The sequence below is a fragment of the Capricornis sumatraensis genome, chromosome 18, assembly GCF_032405125.1.
Source record: "Capricornis sumatraensis isolate serow.1 chromosome 18, serow.2, whole genome shotgun sequence".
Classification (NCBI taxonomy): Eukaryota; Metazoa; Chordata; class Mammalia; order Artiodactyla; family Bovidae; genus Capricornis; species Capricornis sumatraensis.
Genome location: NC_091086.1, coordinates 30,700,265 through 30,724,287, shown reverse-complemented (window position 1 = coordinate 30,724,287; position 24,023 = coordinate 30,700,265). Strand labels below are relative to the sequence as shown.

Below are 24,023 nucleotides of genomic sequence, written 5' to 3'. Positions count from 1 at the left end.
TCTGCATATAAAGTGGAAGTTATAGCTTCTTTTATTCATTCACCAACAGATGCACTAGCCCCCTAGTGCCAACATAGGTCTGAACTATGTGGGTTCACTTAGAGAGATTTTTTTCAATAAATATATTGGAAAATTTTTTGAAGTTTGTGACAATTTTAAAAACCTGCAGATGAGCCATGAAGCCTAGAAATATTTTTTTAAAAATTAAGGAAAAGGTATGTCATGAATGTATAAAATGTGTGTTACATATAACATAGAAAAGTGAAAGTGAAAGGCGTTCAGTCCTATCTGACTCTTTGTGACCCCCAAGGACTATACAGTCCATGGAATTCTCCAGGCCAGAGTACTGGAGTGGGTAGCTGGTCCCTTCTGCAGGGGATCTTCCCAACCCAGGGATCAAACCCAGGTCTCCTGCATTGCAGGCAGATTCTTTACCAGCTGAGCCACGAGGGAAGCCCTGATATAACAGAAAATATATGTTAATCAGCTGTATGGCTTCTGGGCAACAGTAGGCTAGTAGAAGTTAAGTTTTTGGGGAGTCAAAAGTTACACACAAATTTTTGACTGTGTGGAGGGTTGGTACCACTCTATGGATGGTCAAATATAGTCACTAAGTACCTACTCAATTCTAATCTTTTGTCCTTCAGATACAATTTTTGCCATTTAGTCTACACAAAAATACATTTGAACTTCCTAGAACTGTACAAAAAAGAGCTTCATGACCAAGATAATCATGACGGTGTGATCACTCACCTAGAGCCAGACATCCTGGAATGTGAAGTGGGCCTTAGAAAGCATCACTACAAACAGAGCTAGTGGAGGTGATGGAATACCAGTAGAACTATTTCAAATCCTGAAAGATGATGCTGTGAAAGTGCTGCACTCAATATGCCAGCAAATTTGGAAAACTCAGCAATGGCCACAGGACTGGAAAAGGTTAGTTTTCCAATCCATTCCAATCCCAAAGAAAGGCAATGCCAAAGAATGCTCAAACTACTGTACAACTGCACTCATCTCACACGCTAGTAAAGTAATGCTCAAAATTCTCCAAGCCAGCCTTCAGCAATACGTGAACCGTGAACTTCCAGATGTTCAAGCTGATTTTAGAAAAGGCAGAGGAACCAGAGATCAAATTGTCAACATCCACCGGATCATCGAAAAAGCAAGAGTTCCAGAAAAACATCGATTTCTGCTTTATTGACTATGCCAAAGCCTTTGACTGTGTGGATCACAATAAACTGTGGAAAATTCTGAAAGAGATGGGAATACCAGACCACTAGACCTGCCTCTTGAGAAACCTATACACAGGTCAGGAAGCAAGAGTTAGAACTGGACATGGAACAACAGACTGGTTCCAAATAGGAAAAGAGTACGTCAAGGCTGTATACTGTCACCCTGCTTATTTAATTTAAATGCAGAGTACATCATGAGAAACGCTGGACTGGAAGAAGCACAAGCTGGAATCAAGTTGCCAGGAGAAATATTAATAACCTCAGATATGCAGATGACACCACCCTTATGGCAGAAAGTGAAGAGGAACTAAAAAGCCTCCTGAGGAAAGTGAGAGTGAAAACGTTGGCTTAAAGCTAAGAAAACTAAGATCATGGCATCTGGTCCCATCATTTCATGGCAAATAGATGGGGAAACAGTGGAAACAGTGTCAGACTTTATCTTTTTGGGCTCCAAAATCAGTGCAGATGGTGATTGCAGCCATGAAATTAAAAGACGCTTACTCCTTGGAAGGAGAGTTATGACCAACATAGACAGCATATTCAAAAGCAGAAACATTATTCTGCCAACAAAGGTCCATCTAGTCAAGGCTATGGTTTTTCCTGTGGTCAAGTATGGATGTGAGAGTTGGACTGTGAAGAAAGCTGAGTGCTGAAGAATTGATGCTTTTGAACTGTGGTGTTGGAGAAGACTCTTGAGAGTCCCTTGGACTGCAAGGAGATCTAACCAGTCCATCCTAAAGGAGATCAGTCCTGGGTGTTCATTGGAAGGACTGATGCTGAAGCTGAAACTCCAATACTTTGGCCACCTTATGTGAAGAGTTGACTCACTGGAAAAGACTCTGATGCTGGGAGGGTTTGGGGGCAGGAGGGGAAGGAGACGACAGAGGATGAGATGGCTGGATGACATCACTGGCTCGATGGACATGAGTTTGAGTGAATTCCAGGAGTTGGTGATGGACAGGGAGGCCTGGCGTGCTGTGATTCATGGGGTAGCAAGGAGTTGGACACGACTGAGCAACTCAACTGAACTGAACTGAAACAATCTTGACAGAAAATGGAAAATTCCTCAACATAATCAAGATTGAGTTTTAAAAATCGTAAGTAAAACAAAGAAAACCACTGAAAAATATCTAAGTATGCTTTAGTATCTTAAAGTTACTGACCTTATCAATCCTATTATCAGTACAAAAAAGATTCAAGAGCAGTGATATCAAAGCTTATGACTGAGGAAAATGGTGCAAATGGTATCACCCCGGGTTGATAGCAGCGTTATCCATTGCTGCCTATGCTCCTACAGTACTCTGTCTTTGTGCTTTAGTGAATGCTACTGATACAGATGGCATCTATTAATAATGTATACCTTATTTAGATTTTGACTTTTCCTATCAAGTATTAAATAACTGAAGTTGTATGTTTTTGTGAAAATTTAATTACAACTGGTTTTGGAGCTCATTTTCTCCTCTGGGAGAAAGACCTTTAGACCTTTTCCTCCTCAAGAAGGTTTGAACTCTCTAGACATCAAGGACTGATAAGAGGATGAGGTGCGCACACAGGGAATCACAGTAGTAAGTTACGATACTACAGACACAGGCTTTGCCTGTGAGGCACATGATGATGAATACCACATGGATGGTACCAAAGAATTTATTGTAAATGTAGTGGCAAATACACTGAGAATAGCTATCATTAAAAAGAAATTAGAAAATTACACATGTTTAAAGTATGTGCTTTTTTCCACCACCTTTACATTAGGACTAGTACCAACATTTTAAGTACTGAAATACTTAATGGGATGGTCCATTTTCACATCATTTCATGACTCTCTTCAAAGCAGCTGATCATGAATTGCAGTTTCAATTATTCTCTGTTTTTATCAATTCGGTAATGATCTGGAGAATCTTGTCATCTGGATGGAAGAAGAAAAAACCAATGAATAAATTCAGCACTGACTAATTTTTCAGTGTATACACATGTAAACCACAGGTATACTTCATTAAAAGATTCTTTTAAATTAGAATACAGAGTTAACACCAGCAATATTCACTTACAAAACTAGAGATGCCTCTATTATTTCTTAAAAATTCTATTCAGACAGTAAATTTCCTTTTTCACCTAGCTCAAGTCTACTTTTTGACTCATCCATGTACTTCAGAATTAGCCAGGATGCCAACAGTATGGGCAAGGAATAAAGCACTCTTTATCTGTTTTTCCATGTTTAGTTCAAAGGAAATAAAAAAATTTACCAGGGAAGTGCTCTACGAGAAGTGTGGATGGCACAGTGACAGACCTCTCTACACAACAAAGGAATCAAATACCAATTAACTGGACAAACAGACTAAATAGGGGCTACATTATTTGTTAGAGGTTTTAACAGCTGCCTCTGCTTTTAATCAGTTGGCCTGATATTGTGACTTCATAACTACTTTCTGAATAGTTGTAATTATCAGGACTCCCAAGACTGAAATTCTTATCTTATTAGACACTTCAATAAGAAAATGGTCTATGTTTCAATGACTGGAATGGAGAATTTTGATAACTGGGCCCATGGCCTGACACTCAGGCTCTTGGAGGCTATAGTAGCATTAAAAAAAAGGAGTGAGGGAAGAAAGTTCACTGGCTGCAAGGTGAACATGACAGGTCTAGAAAGAACTATGATTTTTAGTCTGAGAACAGTATAGTAAAAGAAAATAAAAGACCAACTTCAGTTATTTCTTTTTCAAAAGCTTGGTGTCCCTTAGATCCCAACTTCTCTTACTCTAAAGTCCAGAAAGAGAGGACACTAAGGTACTTCATCCTCCCTGAAGTCAAAAATACATGCCTCATCAGAGGGCAGGTTCCACTTTTCCTGTTATGGCAAAGAGAAACATTGAGAGCATTTTAAAATTGATTTTTTTTAATTTAAAAGTTGAGGTTCAACCTGTCCTTAATATAATGTATTTTTTGTTTGTTTTAGGCTGTGTTGTAGTATACAGAGTTCCTCAAGAGAAGAGCCCACTTCTCTTAATATGTCAAGACCTGATTTAAGTTTCCAGCAGTTCAGGAAAACTAACAGTTAAGTGCTTATTCATTCACCTTCAGTTATGGAAATTAACACAAAGTATGAGACTTCAGGGCAGTAGCACTAGACCAGTAGCTCCCCAACTTGCCTACCTACTAGAATTAATTGGGATATTTGTTAAATAGAATCACATCGAACAAATTGATCAATTCTTATCATTAAAAACAAGAAAATCAAACTGATGTGATGCAATGGGAAGGATACAGCACCAACCAAAAAATATTCTTTTCCTAAAAACCAGATTCTAATCAAGTCATTAGCTATAACTACTAGTTTTCAGGAAATATAGAGAATGTGTATGTATGTTAGTTGCTCAGTCACGTCCAACTCTTTGTGACCCCATGGACTGTAGCCCACTAGGCTCCTCTATCTGTGGAATTCTCCAGGCAAGACGACTGGAGTGGGCTGCCATGCCCTTCTCCAGGGGATCTTCCCGACCAAGGGATCAAACCCAGGTTTGCAGAAAATATAGGGAACAGAGAAACATTAAATTAAAGCATGAAGATGCAACTGCCCAAATCCTAAAGGTAAGAAATTCTACCAGAAGAACAACCTAGTTTATTAAAAATAATTGCATTTAAAAATGGGGCTGGTAGTACAGGGGAAGTGTTACAGATGATGATTTGGCAAGTCTGGGAAACACTATACCAGACTACCCTGGAGGAGGGCATGGCAACCCACTCCAATATTCTTGCCTGCAGAATCCCCATGGACAGAGCAACCTGGTGGGTTACAGTCCACGGGGTCGCAGAGTTGGACACGACTGAGTAACTAAGCACAGCAAAGCACACAGCAGACTAAGTGGCAACTCAGGTGTCCACTGCAGATTTCTGTTGAAGGATTACAGACTAACAGCTCTACATCTGGGAGACTGGTAGAGAAAACATATTGAGAACCTCAGAGAAAGTTTCTCTTTCTTAGAGTCAAACACTTACTTTCAAGAGACATCTTAGGGTTTTCAAGTTTTTTTCTTAAAACAGAATCAATGAGAACTCGTAGCTGCTTGAAAATGACAGCTATTTTAACAGGTGCCTGTTGAGAGATGACAAATTGAACGTTAATCCCAGGGAGCATGAATGCGTTTAAAAAAATCAAGGTAAGCATATATGCCTTACAATGTGCTTTAACACATACTGACTTAAATATAAAATGTGATGGGAAAAATAAATTACCTTCTGCAGCTAAGAGACATAAACTTCAATTTCCTTATTAAGTACTCATAAACTTGATACCTCTTTCCAGAATAAAGCAACCATTGTGCAATTATTTTCTTCTCTTGTATCAACTCTATGGGAGTGAAGACTACAGTTTCGTTTTTGTGCTTTTTGATTTTATTGCTCAAAAATGCTTCATTTTTTATTTTAGCTTTCTGACTCTGTGCTTGTGCTTTCAACATTTTCACAATGATTTTCTGCTCCTCAATAAGGAAAGCATGCTTGTTCTGTCGTGGACACATTTAGCACACATGGAAACGTCATAGGCCCAGCTGATTGTGTTTTTTCATTTTAGACAACCTCATAAGAACTTTAGGTCTCACAGCATGAACTCCTTGAGGTCAGCCTGAGCACAGCCCACATGTGGATTCTGGTGCTTTCCCCACCTTCTTGGTATAAAGGTAAACAATTCCATTACCAGGGATTCGGCACAGCCTGGTTTTGTTAGAGGCTGGACCATCCTGAATGCCTCTAGATATCGTCCCCGAAAGAGGAAGAAAGAGGGCTACAGGTTTTAAAATGGAATTTTTAAAATAGCTTTACTGAGAAATAATATCATAAAAATGTACTCACTGTGTACAACTCAATGATTTTTAATGCACTTATAGAGTTCTACAGCCATCACTACAATACAGTTATAGAACACTGTTACCATCTCCCCCTCTTTGTGAGAAGTGCACGTATTTTTAAAACTGCCCTTAAAATTTACATCTCCAGTCTTAGACAAACAGCTATCATGGTATATCAGAGCAGAATGTATTAGAGTTGCTTAAAGTGGTCAATGTTGATAAGTTACAGAGAAATAAACTTACTGTTGGTAGCACTGGTTGGTCTAATTTTTCCAGAGGAGAATTTTAACAGTATGAATTAAATGAATTTGTGTCTTTTTATAGGTGGCATGATATAGCAGAAGGAGCACAAGTTTGAGGATCTAGGTTTAAACCTTGTTCTTCCATTAACAATCCATGTAAGCTATTTAACTCTCACTCAGCTTAAGTGCCTTGTCAATAGAAAATCATCTAACAAGGTTGTTAGGGTATTAAATTAGGATGATCCATGTAAAGGTAACTACTGAAGTCCACCACATGGCAAATCATTATTACTGACAACAAATGTAATATGCAATTAGGAATACAGTTTGATTTTAAAACTAAACAGATTTAAAACCATACAGGCAAGATAAAATACGGACATCTTCTATTTAAGTCAAACCATAGGAAGAAATTACGCAAACTCCAATAAAATTAAAAAAAAAATCTACCTCAATGGTACTGGCAGTAACATTTTAAGATCAGTTGAGGCATGTACCTGAAAATAGATCCAGCCATCAACAGAGATAAGGCGTTCCCGGTGCTGAACTTCTATATCACCACCAAAGAGTAAAACTGGAAAAGGGGTTATTAGGGTAGTTTCCCTCAAATACACTCGGGCATATCGTATCTGTATTAAAAAAAAAAACAACAACCACACTTAACAGCCTAAAAAAATAAAAAATTCACTGTCTGTTTCATGTAAGCATTTTTCTATAATCTGCTACTATTTTAAACTGTTTTATAAAGCTACATGTCTACATTATGTTGTACAATCTCTTTTATAATAATCACAGTCACCACCTGTGTATTTATACTATTAAAAGGATTTCAAACATTAATCGTAAGGCTGAATTGTATACCTTGAACATAAAGTATGAATAAGCAGTATTATGCTAATACTGTTAAATAATTAGTGGAAAGATAAAATTAAGTTTCAAAGTGTCTGGTTTCTACAGCAAGGTTCAGCAATGACCATTAGTCAGGAATTTGTCTTGTTTTACATGTTTAAGTTTGCTGATAAGCTGGGAGTTATTCAAGCCAATGCTTGAAATCATGGATCTTTATTAATTTAATGAGCTATGATTCAAAAGGTTGACTGTTTTAATCTACAAACATTTGCTATTAAGTTATCTTAGGTTGCATTGTGTCTCAGACTGTTGTAACATCATGTTTAGTTCTATCCCATTCCATATTCCCCTTATTTGGAGATGTGGAAAACAGACATGTTTATATTTTTGTTGAGAAACCATGAACATCTTGATTTCAAATATGAACAAACATGAATAGCTCAGTTACTTCTAGAATAATGTCCCGAATACTGGAATTAGAGAATGAGCACTTTACCTTCTCCTGGTATAAAAGCCATCCATAAATCTGCAAATCTCGATTTACTGAGGATGGATGTACTTGTGCTTTGCCTTGGGCTGTCTCCACAATGCAAGCCAATTTTTCTGTAATATCAACTGATTTCGTATAGATTATCTTCCCCACGTTGTCATACAGTCCAGCAGTAAGTACAGCTTTAAGAAGGGCAATTTCTTGGAAGGAAAGGGTCTGCGTGGCTCTGTTTCCTTCAAAGCTATTAGAAGTTGTGGATGATAAAAATCCTGCTGCTTTAACCAACTTGATTAACTCCTGCTTTACATCCTAGATTGGTTTGTTAAAAAGAGACACAATCATAATCAATTTAAAGAAGCTGCCAAACAACCTTGTACTTTGTATTACTGTTTCCTATCAAAATGGACAGGATTCCAAAAAGCTAAAAAGAATTACCACATGATCTAGCAATCTCACTCCCGGGCATAAATCCAGAAAAAAATGAGAAGACTAATTCAAAAAGATACATGAACTCCAATGTTCATAGATGTTTACAATAGCCAAGACATGGAAGAAACCCAAATGTCCATCAACAGACAAATGGAGAAAGATGATAATACACACACACACACACACACACACACACACACACACACACACACACACAATGGGATATTATTCAGCACAAAAAAGAATGAATTTTTGCCTTTTGCTACAAAGTGGATGGACCTGGAAGGCATTATGCTAAGTGAAATAAGTCAGACAGACAAAGAAAAATACTATATGTTATCATTTATATGTGGACTCTAAACAAAAATAAAATTAGTGAATATAACACAAAAAAGAAACACAAACATAGAGAACACATTAGTGGCTACCAGTAGGGAGAGGGAAGGAGGGGCAAGGTAGGGGTAGGTGGCTGAGAGGTACAATCTACTATGTGTAAAATAATTAAGTTACAAGGATATGTTGCCAGCACATGGAATATACCCAATAAAACCCAATATTCTGTAGTTAACTATAATGGACTACAATCTTTAAAATTTGTGAATCACTATGTATATACCTGAAATTAATATTATAAACCAACTACATGCCAATTAAAAAAACTTACCGAATTTAGCATGCTAAAATGTTTCATTTCTAACCTTATTATAAATATTAACATTTGTCAAATATTTTCCTAATCCATCATATTACTAAGTAAAACCAGCAGCATGAAGTATATACCTCTGTGCGTTCTTGTTTTGGTTTTTTAATTTTTTTGGCCACATCTCATGGAATGTGGGATCTTAGTTCCCTGCTGCTGCTACTGCTAAGTCACTTCAGTCGTGTCCGACTCTGTGTGACCCATAGATGGGAGCCCACCAGGCTCCCCCGTCCCTGGGATTCTCCAGGCAAGAGTACTGGAGTGGATTGCCATTTCCTTCTCCAATGCATGAAAGTGAAAAGTGAAAGTGAAGTCGCTCAGTCCTGTCTGACCCTCAGTGACCCCATGGACTGCAGCCTTCCAGGCTCCTCCGTCCAGGGGTTTTCCAAGCAAGAGCACTGGAGTGGGGTGCCATTGCCTTCTCCGTTAGTTCCCTGACCAGGGATCAAATCCATTGGAAGCACAGAATGCCGGCCACTGGACCGCCAGGGAAGTCCTTGTGCATTATTCTTTGAATAATACTTTATTAGTTTAGCAAACTCTTTAGATTAGGCATTTCATTAATGTATCAGTTTATTTTCAAGTTTAACACAGCCAATACTTTGAAGAAATGTCTTAATATATTACTATTCCTCAAGTTCCATAAATATATAATAAAACTTTAATAAAGGTGAAAAAAAGAAAAAAAAAACCCTGCCATTTGCAGCAATGTTGATGGACTAAACAGTATGCTTAGTGAAATAAGGCAGAGAAAGACAAATACTGTATGATATCACTTAACTGTGGAATCTAAAATAAACAAATGTATACAGCAAAACAGAAACAGACTCACAGATATAGAGAACAAAGAAGTGGCTACCATTGGAGGAAGGGAAAGGGGGAGGAGCAGGATAGGGATATGGAATTAAGAGGCACACACAAGTCTGTATAAAACAGGCCACTAGGATATATTGTACATCACAGGGAATTATAGTCAGTATTTGATAATCACTTCTAACGGAGTATAATCTAGAAAAATACTGAAACACTGTGCTGTATGCCTAAAATATTATATTATAAATCAACCATACTTGAATTAACCTACGAATGTCTAATATGTGAAAGCAATAAAAATGTGCCTGAACACATTTTCATCCAGTGTATCTACTTTAACAGTAGCTCTGCTTTCAACAGGTTTACTCAGAAAGGATGGTCACATAGAGACACTGAGGAAGAATTACAGAGGACTCTGATCCTAGACTGCAAGAACCTTCTTCTCTTGTCTCTGGGAAACAATTTCCTAAAGAACTCTGACAATGTTTATTAATGGCAACCATCTAAACTTGTTGCTTAAAATCTTTTTCTACCTTTAGTAATGCCAATCAGCTAAAATACCATAGGGAGGATTAGCACTTTTTTAAAAAAATCCAATTTTATTTATTTTTTTGCCTTTTTTTTTTTTAAATTGGAGGCTAATTACTTTACATGGGTTTGGGTGGACTCTGGGAGTTGGTGATGGACAGGGAGGCCTGGCGTGCTGCAGTTCATGGGGTCGTAGAGTCAGACACGACTGAGCGACTGAACTGAACTGAATTACTTTACAATATTGTGGTGGTTTTTGCCATACATTCATATGAATCAGCCATGGGTGTACATGTGTTCCCCATCCTGACCCTCCCTCCCACCTCCCTCCCCGTCCCATCCCTAAAGGTCATCCCAGTGCACCAGCCCTGAGCACCCTGTCTCATGCATCGAACCTGGACTGTCGATCTATTTCACATATGATAATATACGTGTTTCAGTGCTATTCTCTCAAATCATCCCACCCTTGCCTTCTCCCACAGAGTCCAAAAGTCTGTTCTTTACATCTGTGTCTCTTTTGCTGTCTCACGAGTATGAGCATTTTTAAAGTAGATAGGATACAAGTGATTAAAAGATGAAGTTTACATTTAGGATTTCCTTGAGTTTTCTGGTTTGGGACTTAAGGGACTTCAATTCCAGGAGAAGAAAAATCAGACAGACAGTTGCTGTAATACCACAAGACTGGTAAAGAACTGAAAACCCTGTAGCCTAGGGGAGGTGAAGACAAGGCTGACAGAAGGAAGGGAGTGGGAGGCAACTTGAAGGTCTGGAGGAAGTGGAGTGCAGACAAAGGAGTGTTGCTTATCTCTCCATATCTTGAACCCGAGCCAGACAACCTTTTAAAATATGAGCACAGGATAGGGGAATTATGTGAGAGGTAAGTTTATTTTCTGAATGCTTTTATAGCACGTCTGCTCTAAACACCATTTCCCTTTAAAGTTGCACTACACTTGAGACATATCAACCAATTTTAATGTGTGGACCTTGTGTGGATCATGATTTGAACTAGCTGTAAAAAAAAAAATTATGAAAAATCAGGGGTATTTACATACTGTATAGTTGATGATATAAAGGAATTATTTTTTGAGGCATGATAATGCTAAAGAAAAAAACGAGTCCTATACTTCAGAGGTATATAACAACCTGACATCTGGGATTTGCTTCAAGATAATCTAGAGGGCAGACAGTGGATTAAGGGGAGTATTAGTAAACAAGAGTGAGCACATGTTGATAATTATGGAAGTGAGAAATGAGTACACAGGAGTTCACTATACTATTGTCACTTTTATGTATAGTTGAAAATTTCCATAATAATTCAAAATAACAACTGATTTTCAGATTTGAGAAAAACTGTAGCATATCCCCAATTCAATTTCATTTTTTTTAAAATGAGAAACTGAGACTAAACCTTCTCCAAGCTTGAGCTGTTGAATAGACAACTATCCTAATTCCCAAACTAGTGTTATTTCTATGAAATCATGTTGCATCTTTGACCACTTCCTGAATATACTATGATTGTTAAACACTATTTTGGAAGCACGGAGTCTTAACCACTGAACAGCCAAGGAAGTCCCTGTTAAATACTATTCTGAATCACCGTGTAATACAGGTTACCTGTTGTGGTAAACAAAACAAAAAAATCACAAATTTATTAATTCAGCAAATGTTTATTAAACACTTACTATGTGTCAAGCACTATCCTAGGCATTTCTTTTCCCAAAATAATCCCACTGGTCCACCATATGACCCTAAATTAAGTCAGCTGCATTAAGACTTACCTCTAGGGTTAACAGTGATGTTCTATTAAGAAAGTTCTTCCGGCAATATGCTATTTCAGAACGATAGCCTCCTTCCTGCCGTGCTTTTTTCCACCTATGAAAGAAAAATGACCAAAGTTTAATGTTTCCAAGCTCTCACTTTCAGAGGTACTAACCATAGCTTTAATTATATTATAATCATATAAAACGAGGAAGGGCCTTGCCTGTTTTAAGAGCTAGCCAATTTCAACTACAATATAGGTATTTTTTGCTTATGTATAACAGTACATTAATAACTTCAAATATAAGGTAATAGACACATAGTAAAACAAAGTACATTGTTCTTAAACTTTAGGATTATAAAAACACAAATCTCTTAAATAATTATACAGATGAAGTAACTAATATTAATTTAAACCTTTAATGTATCTTTTTAATAAAAGTCAAAGATAAATTTTTTAAATAGTAAATACCCTCAGGTTTGACCTATTGACAAAACCCAGATTATTTCTTTACCCCAGGTATGCATTGTAGATCGTCAGATGATCTGAATCTGCCATGGCCAAGGCTGATTTTGCAAGATCTGCTTCATCTTTTCGACCAATTGGTGTGGTAAAAGGAGACTTCTCTGTCATAACTGCAGCTAATGTTGCCTAACCATAAATAAACAAAAAAATTCAACCTTAAAGAGGTATACACTGAAAGCTGATTTGTATTGTAATAGAAAGCAAATCATAAAACAACTGCACTTTCAAGTTGCATGCTTCTTCTTTTGAATTTATTGTGTTCTATAATAGCTAGCATTTTCATTTTAATTAGTTACTTTTAGTTTCATTTATGGAATTTAAAAAATCTATCACTTACTTTTATATCATCTTTGTGAGACAGGCAAGTAATACCAACAAAATCAGGGATTTTAAAAAATGAGTATTTGTGCAAGAGACTGATAGTCTATCACACAGTTAAAAGAAATTCCTTAATCACAGATCAGAGATTTTGACTCTGAGTCTGAATTTCCATTGCCTGCAATGCTCCTTAAATAATTCTTACATAATTTGGACTATATAACAACCCATTTGTTGTTGCTGCAGCTTTTCAGATCAACTATCATGGCAGTAGGTATTTCTTGGACTCAACACAATTCTGGTATATATTTCTGATACTAGAAAAAAAAAAGACTAGACTAAGTCATACTCTCCCCATTTTGATTTCAAACAGGCTTATTTGTAGTCCCAGAAAAGGCTACAACTTGATAAAGTTGGAATGGCAAAGCAGGCAAGAGATTCAGAGAGAGGCAGAAAGTTTGTTAATTCTGAGATAATTTGAGAAAACAGAATTGCTGGTAATTGCTAGCTCAGAGAAAACCCAGAAAAAGGGAAGGAAGTTTTGATTCTGAAGTGTGGAGTTCAAAACTCTCAATGAATCCATCTACTATATGAATCATCTACTATATATATATATAAAAAAGTGGGATGTTTGATAGCAGAAGTCTACAAGCCAAAACCCTTTTACAAAATAATACCTACAATACACAAGAGCATATGGGTGAAGATATTTTCTTGTATATAAATATAAAAAGTTAAATATTTAAAAATTCTCATTAAGCATTCAGATTTCCTGGCTTTAATGTTAGTACAGACAACCTATTTAGCCAAAAAAAATTTTCCCAACTTAATACCTCCCCAACCAAAATGCTATTTACAGTGAAGAAGCAGCAGTGTTGCTTGTCTTACCACTGGATCCAGGCAGCCAAAAATGGCGCCAAAAATAAGCATCTTGCCAATCTTGACATTCACAGGCAGAGCTGCAAGGTGTTGGCCCAGTGGAGTCAGTTTAGGCTCATTTAGTTCACAAGCTCCAATTTTTCGGAGTAAATTCATTGCATTGCTGATTACTTGAAGTTGAGGAGGATCTAAAGCTTTAGAGAGGAAATCTTCAGGAGAACCAAGATTGCATTTCTGCAGATTGAAAAAGTGATAAATTCGGATGTGATCAGAAAAAATTAAAAAAAAAAAAAAGATGGTCAAACTGGAACTAAATTTAAGTAAAATTTTAAGCAAAGAGATTTTTCCAGTTGCATATTTTTAGTTTCTTCATTCCTGATTTTTATAGAACCAAAAAATCTAAGAACTGAAGGATATTATAGATCTTTCATACCAGGAAGCCTTTGGGCTAGGTCAGGACTTTTCAAGTCCAGCTCTATTGTTAGTGGGCCCAGATAATTCTTTGTTTTAGGGGACTATGCTGTTCACTGCAGAGTGTTTAGTAGCATCCCTGGTTTCGACCCACTAGATGTCCACAGCATGGTCTCCCTCTCCCCACAGTTCTGACAACTAAAGTCTCCTGACATTCCAGGCTTTCCCTGGTAAGCAGTATCATCCCCAGTTGAGAACTAGTGGTCTGGGCTATGAGTCTGTATTTTAATTTCTTAAAGTATGAGTGCCTATGGCAGATTTAAAGCACAGTGGGTTACTTACAAAATATGAGGGAAGGGGGAGTTTATTAGAGCAGAGTAAATAAAATACTTGAAAATCTAGTGCAACAGTAGGTAAGATTAGTTTAGGTCTTCTTTTTCTTTTTTCTAAGAAAGGGGTGGAGAACAAAAGTTCATCTAAATTCCCCTGGGATTACCATAATATGAAGACATAATTCCTCCAAAGGCACGCGCAAGATTTCAGGGACAGAATAATCCATAAAGCCTTCAAATCTGAAAAATAAGGTAAAATAATCCTAAACACATATTATCAGCAATGCCATGCTGGTTTGTGTGTTTTTAATCTCCAGCCTATGCCATACCTTTCTCTTGTGTACATGCGGAAACAGAAGCCATCTCTGACCCGCCCAGCTCTCCCCTGGCGCTGCAGAGCACTGGCTTTGCTGACAAATGTCTCGACCAAAGAACTCATCTGACTGCTCTCATGGTACCTAGAAACAATGTTTTAGGAGATAATATGTAGATAACTGACTTAAATCAAAATCTAAAAAAACACTGGAAGTATTTGATTCTAAAGTTGAAGATTAATTATGCAGTAAGAATTCTTTGAAAAAGTGAGAAATTCTGCTGTGAACATCACAATTCAAAGCACCTTTCACAAAATACAGTTCAACCCCGAAAACACTTCCTCTAAAGGTACAGTTAAAAAAAATCAGGAGTCTATTTTGTACTGGACAGTCACACTCATTTCCAAATATTGCTAAAGTTTTCTAAGATTAGGAACAATGTATATAGATTAGAATAGACCACGAAGATGGTCTCCCTTATTTGTTAAATATGAACATCAAAACATTTATAAAGCAATAATCTGTTAAAGTTAAATTTATTTAACAGTTAAAGTTATCTACTATGCGCCAGTTACTGTACTATGTACTTTCAATTTATGAAATTTTAATTTTCCCACTTACATATGAGGAGAATACTGATGATTATAACTGATGTCATATTACTTGCTCAAGATTATAGATCAGAGATTTATAATCTAACTCTGATTCTAAAACCCATGCTTTTTTATAATCCCACAAATAATGCGTTTGTAAAACAATTTATTTTACAAACTAACTGATAAGAATTTAAGTCTGAACATTTTCTCAGCACTTTCCTATCAGGAGCAGTACACTGATATTACTTATGGGAAAACCGATGACATGAATTTTGACGTTTACTCTCAGACATTTTAAACTTCCCTACAGCTTCTCTGAGACCTTTTGTTTTGGACATAATTAGGACATTTGAGATGTTCCCCATATGATTCTGAGATCTAGTGCTTGTTTTGGCAGTATATGTACTGACTTGAATGGTTCTGTGATGTCTCCTAACAATTCAAGAGTCCCAAGCCCTTTTCAGGTTAAAAATGTTTTGATTTGGGAGGAAAATGCAAACTTACTTATTTTCTTTCGTTCTTCCAGTATCAATCACAAATACAACATCTGGAATAGTGATACCTGTCTCTGCAATATTTGTTGCCAAAACAATCTGAAAACACAAAGCCAAAACATTTAGGTAACAACCTTCAGCAATGTGCCATCACTTACAAATTCTTTAGTTTAGCCAATGCATTTTAAAAAGTGAATTTCAATTATTCTTTATAAAAATTCACAATCTAATTGCTATTACTGTGTAACTTAAATTTGCTCTAATTAATTTTATTACCTCAGCTTATTAATTAAACTCACAGATTCTTATTCCAACAGAAATACTGTTAGTCCCTTAATTCTAGTCAGTCATCTTAAAAATGATACACATAGAACGGGAAAGTGGGTCAGAGAATGGAGACTGCTCAGCAGAAACTTTACAATTATTAGGGAACACTTTCTTTAGTAAGAAGAACTGGTGGGTTGTTGCCCTGGCTCTGCTACTTATTAGCTTTGTGACCTGGGCAAGTTATTTTACTTCCCTGGTCTCAAATTAGGAGGTAGAAATACATGATTTCTTAGGTCCCTTTCTAGCTCAAAAATTCTTAATGGTGATGGCTGAATAGCCCATCTTCTTGTGTGTGTTTTTTTTTCTTCTGTTGAGTCTTTGGAGGTGAAACATTTAGGAAACTCTAGGTCAGTTCACTATGTTATCACTCTATCTGAATACTGAATGCTTGCTTTTCTTATCCTTCATCCTAGGAAAGAGAACCCAGATTATTAAGACTTAGATAGGACCTAGGTGATCAAAGTGTTTAGACGTGGTGGAATTCTTTTCTTCAGACAAAATCTTCCAGAGATGCCCAAATGTTACAGATCAGAGCATAACCTATGAACCCCTGCATTTTTCAGAGCAGTTAGAAAATCATAAATTTAACTCAACCCCTTTTAAAGATGAGAAAGTAAGGCTGAGTAGGTTGCCAAAGGCCACAGACATGGCAGCAGCTTCGGGACAAGAATCTGAGAAACTTTTTTTGCCAAGTAACTCTTCATTCAGAATCCTGAACAGAGGAGACAATGAAAATACCTTAAGATTTTTTCCTAACCTAATGTTCTCTGTGTTGCAAAAATGATCAGAGATGAATAGACTATAGAGAACAAAAAAAGAATCCTCCCAGGATTCAAGTAGCTTCTGACATCAAACATCCTTTGTGTTCTCTTCTTGAAGGAAGAGTAGTGACTTTTTCTTCTCAAAAGTAACAATAATGCCATGTTTTTAAACTACCACTCCTCTAAAGTTATTGATAACACATAATATAAACACCTAACATAATATAAATTGAAGTTTAACATTTGGTTCACTTTTGATGATATTAGACTGCAGAGCATCTAGAGTCTGCCATGTGCTCTAAGGCACTTAATAACTGTCTTCGATGATAGTCATTTTCATGAACTGTTCTCAGGTGGATCACATATAAATTTGATATACTGAGTTTTACCTTCCTGACTCCTTGAGGAGGAACTGTGAATGCTGCAGCTTGATCTTGAGTTGAAAGAATAGAATGCAGAGCTATCACTTTATATCTGAAAGTTAAAATCATAGTTCTTAGCAAGAGTTTCTCTTTAGAAGACACTGCAAAGAATAACAAAATTTATTTGCAAATAGGAAGCAATTTAAAAATTATGAAAAATTTTAAACACACAAAAAGTTCTGAGAATAATATATATACTCATTGATGAGAAAAAATTTAATATAAATTATATGAATGTAGGGTTTAAAGAATAAAAAAAAACATATTCTGATGCCAAAGTGATAATGATAACAGCAGTAATAAACTATATCAAAACAGACACAGTAAAGAGCTAATTCAGTCTGTATGGATGATAAACTGCAATGCTGTTGGGGTTTCGCACCATCCCGTTGGGGTTTCGCACCATCCCATGGGGAGGGGAGTTACCATCTTATTCTTAACTACAAGTTTCCCTCTGCTAAATCATATTAAGAAAATAAAACAAATGTAGAAAAAGTACCTAAAATTTTTAGTAGATAAAATGCTATAACAGAAAGTTAAAATAAGAATTGCTTTGTCATGGACAATTTTAACTAAAAGTGAAAAGACTCTGAAAGCTCTGATCAAGAATTTTAATGTACAAAACGCTGCTCTATTCTAAAACTACCAGGAATATAATGAAGATCTGTAGTTACCGTTCTGAAAAAAATCTTCTGTCAGTTGATAAGAGATCATACAACTGTTGAATATGAGCAAGGCCTGGTAAAAAGATCAGTACTGCTCCTTCAACATTTTTGAACTGAGGACTTCTGTCTGAAATTTTTTGAAAGATACAATATTCAAAAATAAGAAATAGCATATAAAATATTAATAAAACATCTCCAGTTAGTAGAAAAGTTTTATCAAAACAAATGGAGACACATTAGAAATAGGTACATACCTAAATATATAAGAAGTTCCAAAATGAGGTCCAGGTTGATTTTATGAGGATTCATGTAGAGAATAGCATGCTGAGTGCGACTGCTATACTTTTGGTAAAATGGATTTAAATCAGCACTTGTTCCAGTCTGAACTGGGATGTATTCCTAAAAGAAACATAATCAGAAAAACTTAAACAAAAATATGAAGTAAAGACAAAGAAGGAAAAAATGAGCTACTTGCATTTATTTAACTCTATATTTTTCTCACTGTCACCATTATTTCATTAAAATATAGCAAGAATACAATTTTTAACAGTATTAAAGTATGATAAAATTTCATCTCTACCCTATTAATTTCATCCAGCCCCCTTAAGAACAGCAAAACTTTTTAATCTTGGCATGTAAACACTTAAAGAAATGAAGAAAAACAGAATAATGGCTGCATTGTTCCATGGCAACTGAAAAGCAGGCAGGCCAACAGGTCGTGATAACTTTATTAAGTAATTTACACCTGCCTCATTCATTCTAGATTCTACTTTGGTTGCTGAGTTCCAACCATCTCCTTTGAAATACTACCATTAATTTTTTGAAGTCTTTCTTTAGTTTCTAATCTCTGTTTCTAGAGTTTTAAGAAAAGATTTTAGTTTTTGCTTCCTTGATTTATCTGCTTACTTAAAAGATAAACGAACTGTAAATCTGTCCGTTAGATGAATGAAATAATGTAGATACAGTGAAAATATGTAAATAGTACCACTGGTCAAAATGCAGGATAGCATAGCTTTTGTGATATTCCTAAAATTATGTCATTCAAACTAAACTAACTCTCTATGAAGAACTGTGCTTCCCTGGATGGCTCATGCCAGCACAAAGGCTCCTAAGAAAACCAGTGGCAGGGATCTAGGCTGTGGGCCTGCCCCAGTCTATTTAAGGTGTTGAGATAAAGCAAATATCATAAACCAAAGAGTAAGTAAAACAGTAAAAGAGTCAGTAAAACAAAGATTAAAGAAATGATCTTTAAAATTTGCTCATAATCATATCTGTTATTCCTCTAACAAAATGTATTTGAATGCACTGTGCCAGCCACATGACTTTAAAACTCTTACAGTAGTGTGTGCCTTGGATATCCTCATCAGATGTCTTTTAAAATGTTTTTTTCTTACCTGATACTTTTTTATTCCCCCTGCTTTGGTTGTAACATTAATGGTTATTTCTTCTTCCTCCTCCAGAAATTTCTGACAATATTCTGAGTCTTTCTCCAGTACAAAGCCTGTTTCCTCTATTATATCTTCAAGATGAAAAACCTGCCCAGATGAAGGCATATAAAGAGTGAGCTCAAATTCATTTCAGTAAATATCATCTTAAAGAGACAAGGGATTGCTAGCTTCCTGAATGTTACCACATGCTAATTACAATATTACGAAAAAAATTTTTTTCTGCATTTGGGAGTGAAGAACTTCCCTGATATAGATGGATCTGTCCCTATGTAGTTCCAGGACAAAGTAGATTATGGTGTATAGTTTTTACATGTGAAAATCAATTTAAAGATTCTTTATCAGCTGAACCAAAAGGGCAAACATTAAGAACAGAAGAAAGCGTCAAAGACAAATCCCCCTCAATTTGAGGGATGGGTGGAAAGTTCAGTTCAGCCGCATCCAACTCTTTGTGATCCCATGGACTGCAGTATGCCAGAATTCCCTGTCCATCACCAACTCCTGAAGCTTACTCAAACTCATGTCCCTTGAGTCGGTGATGCCATCCAACCATCTCATCCTCTGTTGTCCCATTCTCCTCCCACCTTCAGTCTTACCCAGCATCAGGGTCTTTTCAAATGAGTCAGTTCTTCACATCAGGTGGACAAAGTGTTGGAATTTCAGCTTCAGCATCAGTCCTTCCAATTAATATTCAGGACTGATTTCCTTTAGGATGGACTGGTTGGATCTCCTTGCAGTCCAAGGGACTCTCAAGAGTCTTCTCCAACACCACCGTTCAAAATCATCAATTCTTTGGAGCCTTCTTTATACTCCAACTCTCATATCCAACTTCCACATGGGTGGAAAAGCAGTTCCTTATTGTTAGGCAGTGACCCCAATCTGGATGTAGATTTGGCTTTGCTATAGAACTGTGTTTTATGCTGTGTACCTCTGAGGTATGTCATTCAGCACAATCCTCTTTCCAGTCCACCCACGCTTAGTCAAGGCAGCTCAGCTATCTGATTCCCAAGGCCAGCTCCAGGTCCTCTTTTGGCTTGCATTACCTTAGGAATAGTTCTAGGCTCAGACTTAAGGGGGAGAAGACAATGGCAACCCACTCCAGTACTCTTGCCTGGAAAATCCCATGGACAGAGGAGCCTGGTAGGCTGCAGTCCATGGGGTCGCTAAGAGTTGGACACGACTGAGCGACTTCCCTTTCACTTTTCACTTTCATGCATTGGAGAAGGAAGTGGCAACCCACTCCAGGGTTCTTGCCTGGAGGATCCCAGGGACGGGGGAGCCTGATGGGCTGCCGTTTGTGGGGCTGCACAGAGTCAGACACGAATGAAGCGACTTAGCAGCAGCAGCAGCAGCAAACTTAAGGGCCTATCTTCTGGGAACACTCACTGGTGGGAATGTAGTTTCTGTTTACATAGGCGTTATTAAAAAAACTTACCTCAACAGGATAACTTCTTCCTGAAATTCTCAGAATAGGGCAGTGTGTGAAATAGGTAGAAAACTTTTCACTGTCTACAGTGGCACTCATGAGAATCAAATGTAAATCAGAACGTTTCTGTAAAATTTCCTTCAAGATAATTAGTAGGAAGTCTGACTGGACACTTCTCTCATGAACCTAGTATAAAAGGAATAAAAAAAAAACGGTCATATATAAGGTCTGTGTGTGTCATTCGCTCAGTCGTGTTCAACTCTTTGCAACCCCATGGGCTATAGCCCACCAGGCTCCTCTGTCCATGGAATTCTCCAGGCAAAAATACTGGAAGGGTTGCCATTTCCTTCTCCAGGGAATCTTTCCAACCAAAGGATCATACTCAGGTCTCCTGCATTGCAGGCAGATTCTTTAACATCTGAGCCACCAGGGAAGCCCTTACATAAGAAGGTCTAGTAAGAAGTTAAAACAATCAGACCTTCAAATCTACTAAAAGTTAATCAATATTTACATACAGTCAATACACAGAGAAGGTGAGAGAAGCTGTGTTTCAAATGAGGTAGATCTTCCAAACTGAAAATAAAGTCACCCTCTTTAAAACTGAAGTCAGTAAAAATCAGCATATAATGAAATAGATTAGCTATGATATTAAGACTCTACCTTAGGAGATAGTCTGTAACTGTTCAGCTGGTAAGGTTAAAGTATCTCCCAAATTTCAAGCCAGTGTAATGCTTAAAAGCTCTGCCGCTAATATATAATTGAATAGACACAAAACTGCAACAAGACAGATTGTTTATACACTTTTCTGCAAAGGGGGAATTTTTTTAGTATGAATCTGACCAGTTCTATCAACTGCCTAAGAAAATGGGTTTTATGCTTTTCGAACACATGCATTTTAGGGATGAGCACTGTAAACTTGCTATAGAGCATTACAACATGGGACATTGTCAGAACTTAGTATCTGCTGGATGTACTAGTCTATATTGAACTTTGCTGTACTGGATTTATTTCTACCTCATTTTATTTCTTGAGATTTAAAGGAGCATACAAAAGATAGAATACATTGAGATAACAAAAATTAAAACAGGTTTGGTCAACAAAAATTAAAACAGGTTTGATCATTTTGCGTGGAAGGGAGGCAATAGTGGTTAAATGTTCAGACTCTGGAATTGCTTGCTTAGGCTTAATTCTTCCTGGCTTGATCAATTAAAATATGACTTTAGGAAAGTTATTCAAATATCCCTGGGCCTATTTCTTCTTCTATAAAACAAATAATACAAATTTCATAGAGTGATTGGCTGTCAGAGATCAACAAATAGTACTCAGCATTGTGCTAGGTACTGGGGAATAATGACTGATAGTCTTCATTTCAGTTTATAGCCTTATAAGAGGATTCTGTAGAGGATGGCTTGAAATTACGTATGAAGGGCAGCTATTTTGTTTTTTTTTCAGTCTAATATTCTTTTTTGGTTTTTATATACTTTTATTGAAGTTATAGTTGATTTACAATGTTGTATTAGCTCCTGTTGTACAGCAAGAGGTAGCTAATTCAGGTGGTCAGGAAGGCTACTAAGAGGGAATTGACATCTATGTTGAGAACTGAAATGAGTTTTTAAAAAAGGAGGAAAGAACAGTATGGTAAAGGGAGATAAGGTGGTCATGGGCCATAACTTGTGCAAAATCATGGAGGACAGTGGGATCATATTACATTTCAAGAAATGATGAAACAAAAATAATGCCTTGAGCATGAGATGAGGAATGGGAAAGAGACACAGAGGGTGAGGTGCTCAGTTATCTGTTCATATGAGGTCTCGTAAACCCTGTTAAGAAGCTGAGACTTTATTCTAATGAGTCAGGGTAGTGAGTAAGGTATTTTAAAGTAGGGGAATCATGTGGTCTGAACTTTGTTTTAAAAAAGGTAACTCTAGCTCTAATGTGACGGAGAAGGCAATGGCACCCCACTCTGGTACTCTTGCCTGGAAAATCCCATGCATGGAGGAGCCTGGTAGGCTGCAGTCCATGGGGTCGCGAAGAGTCAGACACGACTGAGCGACTTCACTTTCACGCACTGGAGAAGGAAATGGCAACCCACTCCAGTGTTCTTGCCTGGAGGATCCCAGGGACAGGGGAGCCTGTTGGGCTGCCGTCTATGGGTTCGCACAGAGTCGGACACGACTGAAGTGACTTAGCAGCAGTAGCAGCAGCTATAATGTGAAGAATGTAGAAGAGAGCAAAACTGAAAGTAGGCAGTTTAATTAGAAGCTTATTAAGTAATTAAATAAGATAATGGTAGCATATATGAGGGCAATACCAGTAAATATGGGGAGAAGTATATGAATGTGAGAGAAGTATTCAAAAAAATCAACAAAGTCCAGGTGAACTGATTTAAAGGATATGCAAGAAAGAAGGAATAATTTTTTTTTTTTTTAGAAGGAATAATTTTGGATGTTTTTACTTTACTGGCTTGACCAGGATATTATCTGAAGCTTGAGAGAAATATTTTCTGATAGGTGAAACAGATCTGGGGAACCTCCTCAAATAGATGATAATTTATACAGGTATCAATTTTTAAAATTTATTTTTTGCTGCACTGCTCTGCATGTGGGATCTTATTTCCTCAAGCAGGGATTGAACCTGTGTCCCTGCAGTGGAAGCATGGAGTCTTAATCACTGCAGCGCCAGCAAAGTCCCCAAATATTGATTTTTTAAAAAAGAAAATTTAAAATGAGGATAAGACATAAAATATAGCTAATAAAGATATATACTTTATTAAGTCCATTTGAGAGAGGTGGGCAAAAAGATTGGCTGTAAACATAACAGCTGCCAGAGGAAAAGTTGCATAACTCTCACACTGACCATAAACTGAAACAAATCACACCAACTATTCCTAGTAATAAAGTCAGAGTATCATCCTAAGCACCTTCGTAAAGAAGCTCCTGTATCATATAATGAACTCTGTCCCAGCATCTCTTTCATCATATTTAACATGATGATGAATTTCACTGGGTTTTCTCTTACTCTTACTGTACTGTTCAGTAAGAGGCTGAGAGTATCACACTGAAGCACAATTCAGTAAATCAGGTCTACAGACTGCTATTAATAATACAAAACCATCAAAGAACAGCTCCCTGAAGTTGGTCTAACTTTTAAATTAGGATTCATTCTGATACATATTTACTAAACAAACTTCCCTGGTGATTCAGACAGTAAAGAATCTGCCTGCAA

The 24,023-nt window shown here is 36.9% G+C and overlaps 1 protein-coding gene across 2 annotated transcripts in view; it reads right to left on the bottom strand.

The window, feature by feature from the left end:
* Positions 1–2,900: 2,900 nt before the first annotated feature.
* Positions 2,901–24,023, bottom strand: part of DHX29 (DExH-box helicase 29) — a 45,661-nt gene continuing 24,538 nt past the window's right edge. For both annotated transcript variants that reach the window (XM_068990446.1, XM_068990447.1), the window contains exons 13-27: positions 20,808–20,984; positions 19,322–19,462; positions 18,182–18,326; positions 17,937–18,054; positions 17,230–17,314; positions 15,763–15,851; positions 14,678–14,806; positions 14,513–14,588; positions 13,615–13,839; positions 12,398–12,534; positions 11,903–11,996; positions 7,661–7,963; positions 6,813–6,944; positions 5,226–5,322; positions 2,901–3,138 (exon numbers count right to left, since the gene is read on the bottom strand). In XM_068990446.1, the coding sequence (XP_068846547.1) occupies positions 3,086–3,138; positions 5,226–5,322; positions 6,813–6,944; positions 7,661–7,963; positions 11,903–11,996; positions 12,398–12,534; positions 13,615–13,839; positions 14,513–14,588; positions 14,678–14,806; positions 15,763–15,851; positions 17,230–17,314; positions 17,937–18,054; positions 18,182–18,326; positions 19,322–19,462; positions 20,808–20,984 (2,001 nt within the window). In that variant the 3' untranslated portion in view covers positions 2,901–3,085. The remainder of the gene's footprint in view (positions 3,139–5,225; positions 5,323–6,812; positions 6,945–7,660; positions 7,964–11,902; positions 11,997–12,397; positions 12,535–13,614; positions 13,840–14,512; positions 14,589–14,677; positions 14,807–15,762; positions 15,852–17,229; positions 17,315–17,936; positions 18,055–18,181; positions 18,327–19,321; positions 19,463–20,807; positions 20,985–24,023) is intronic.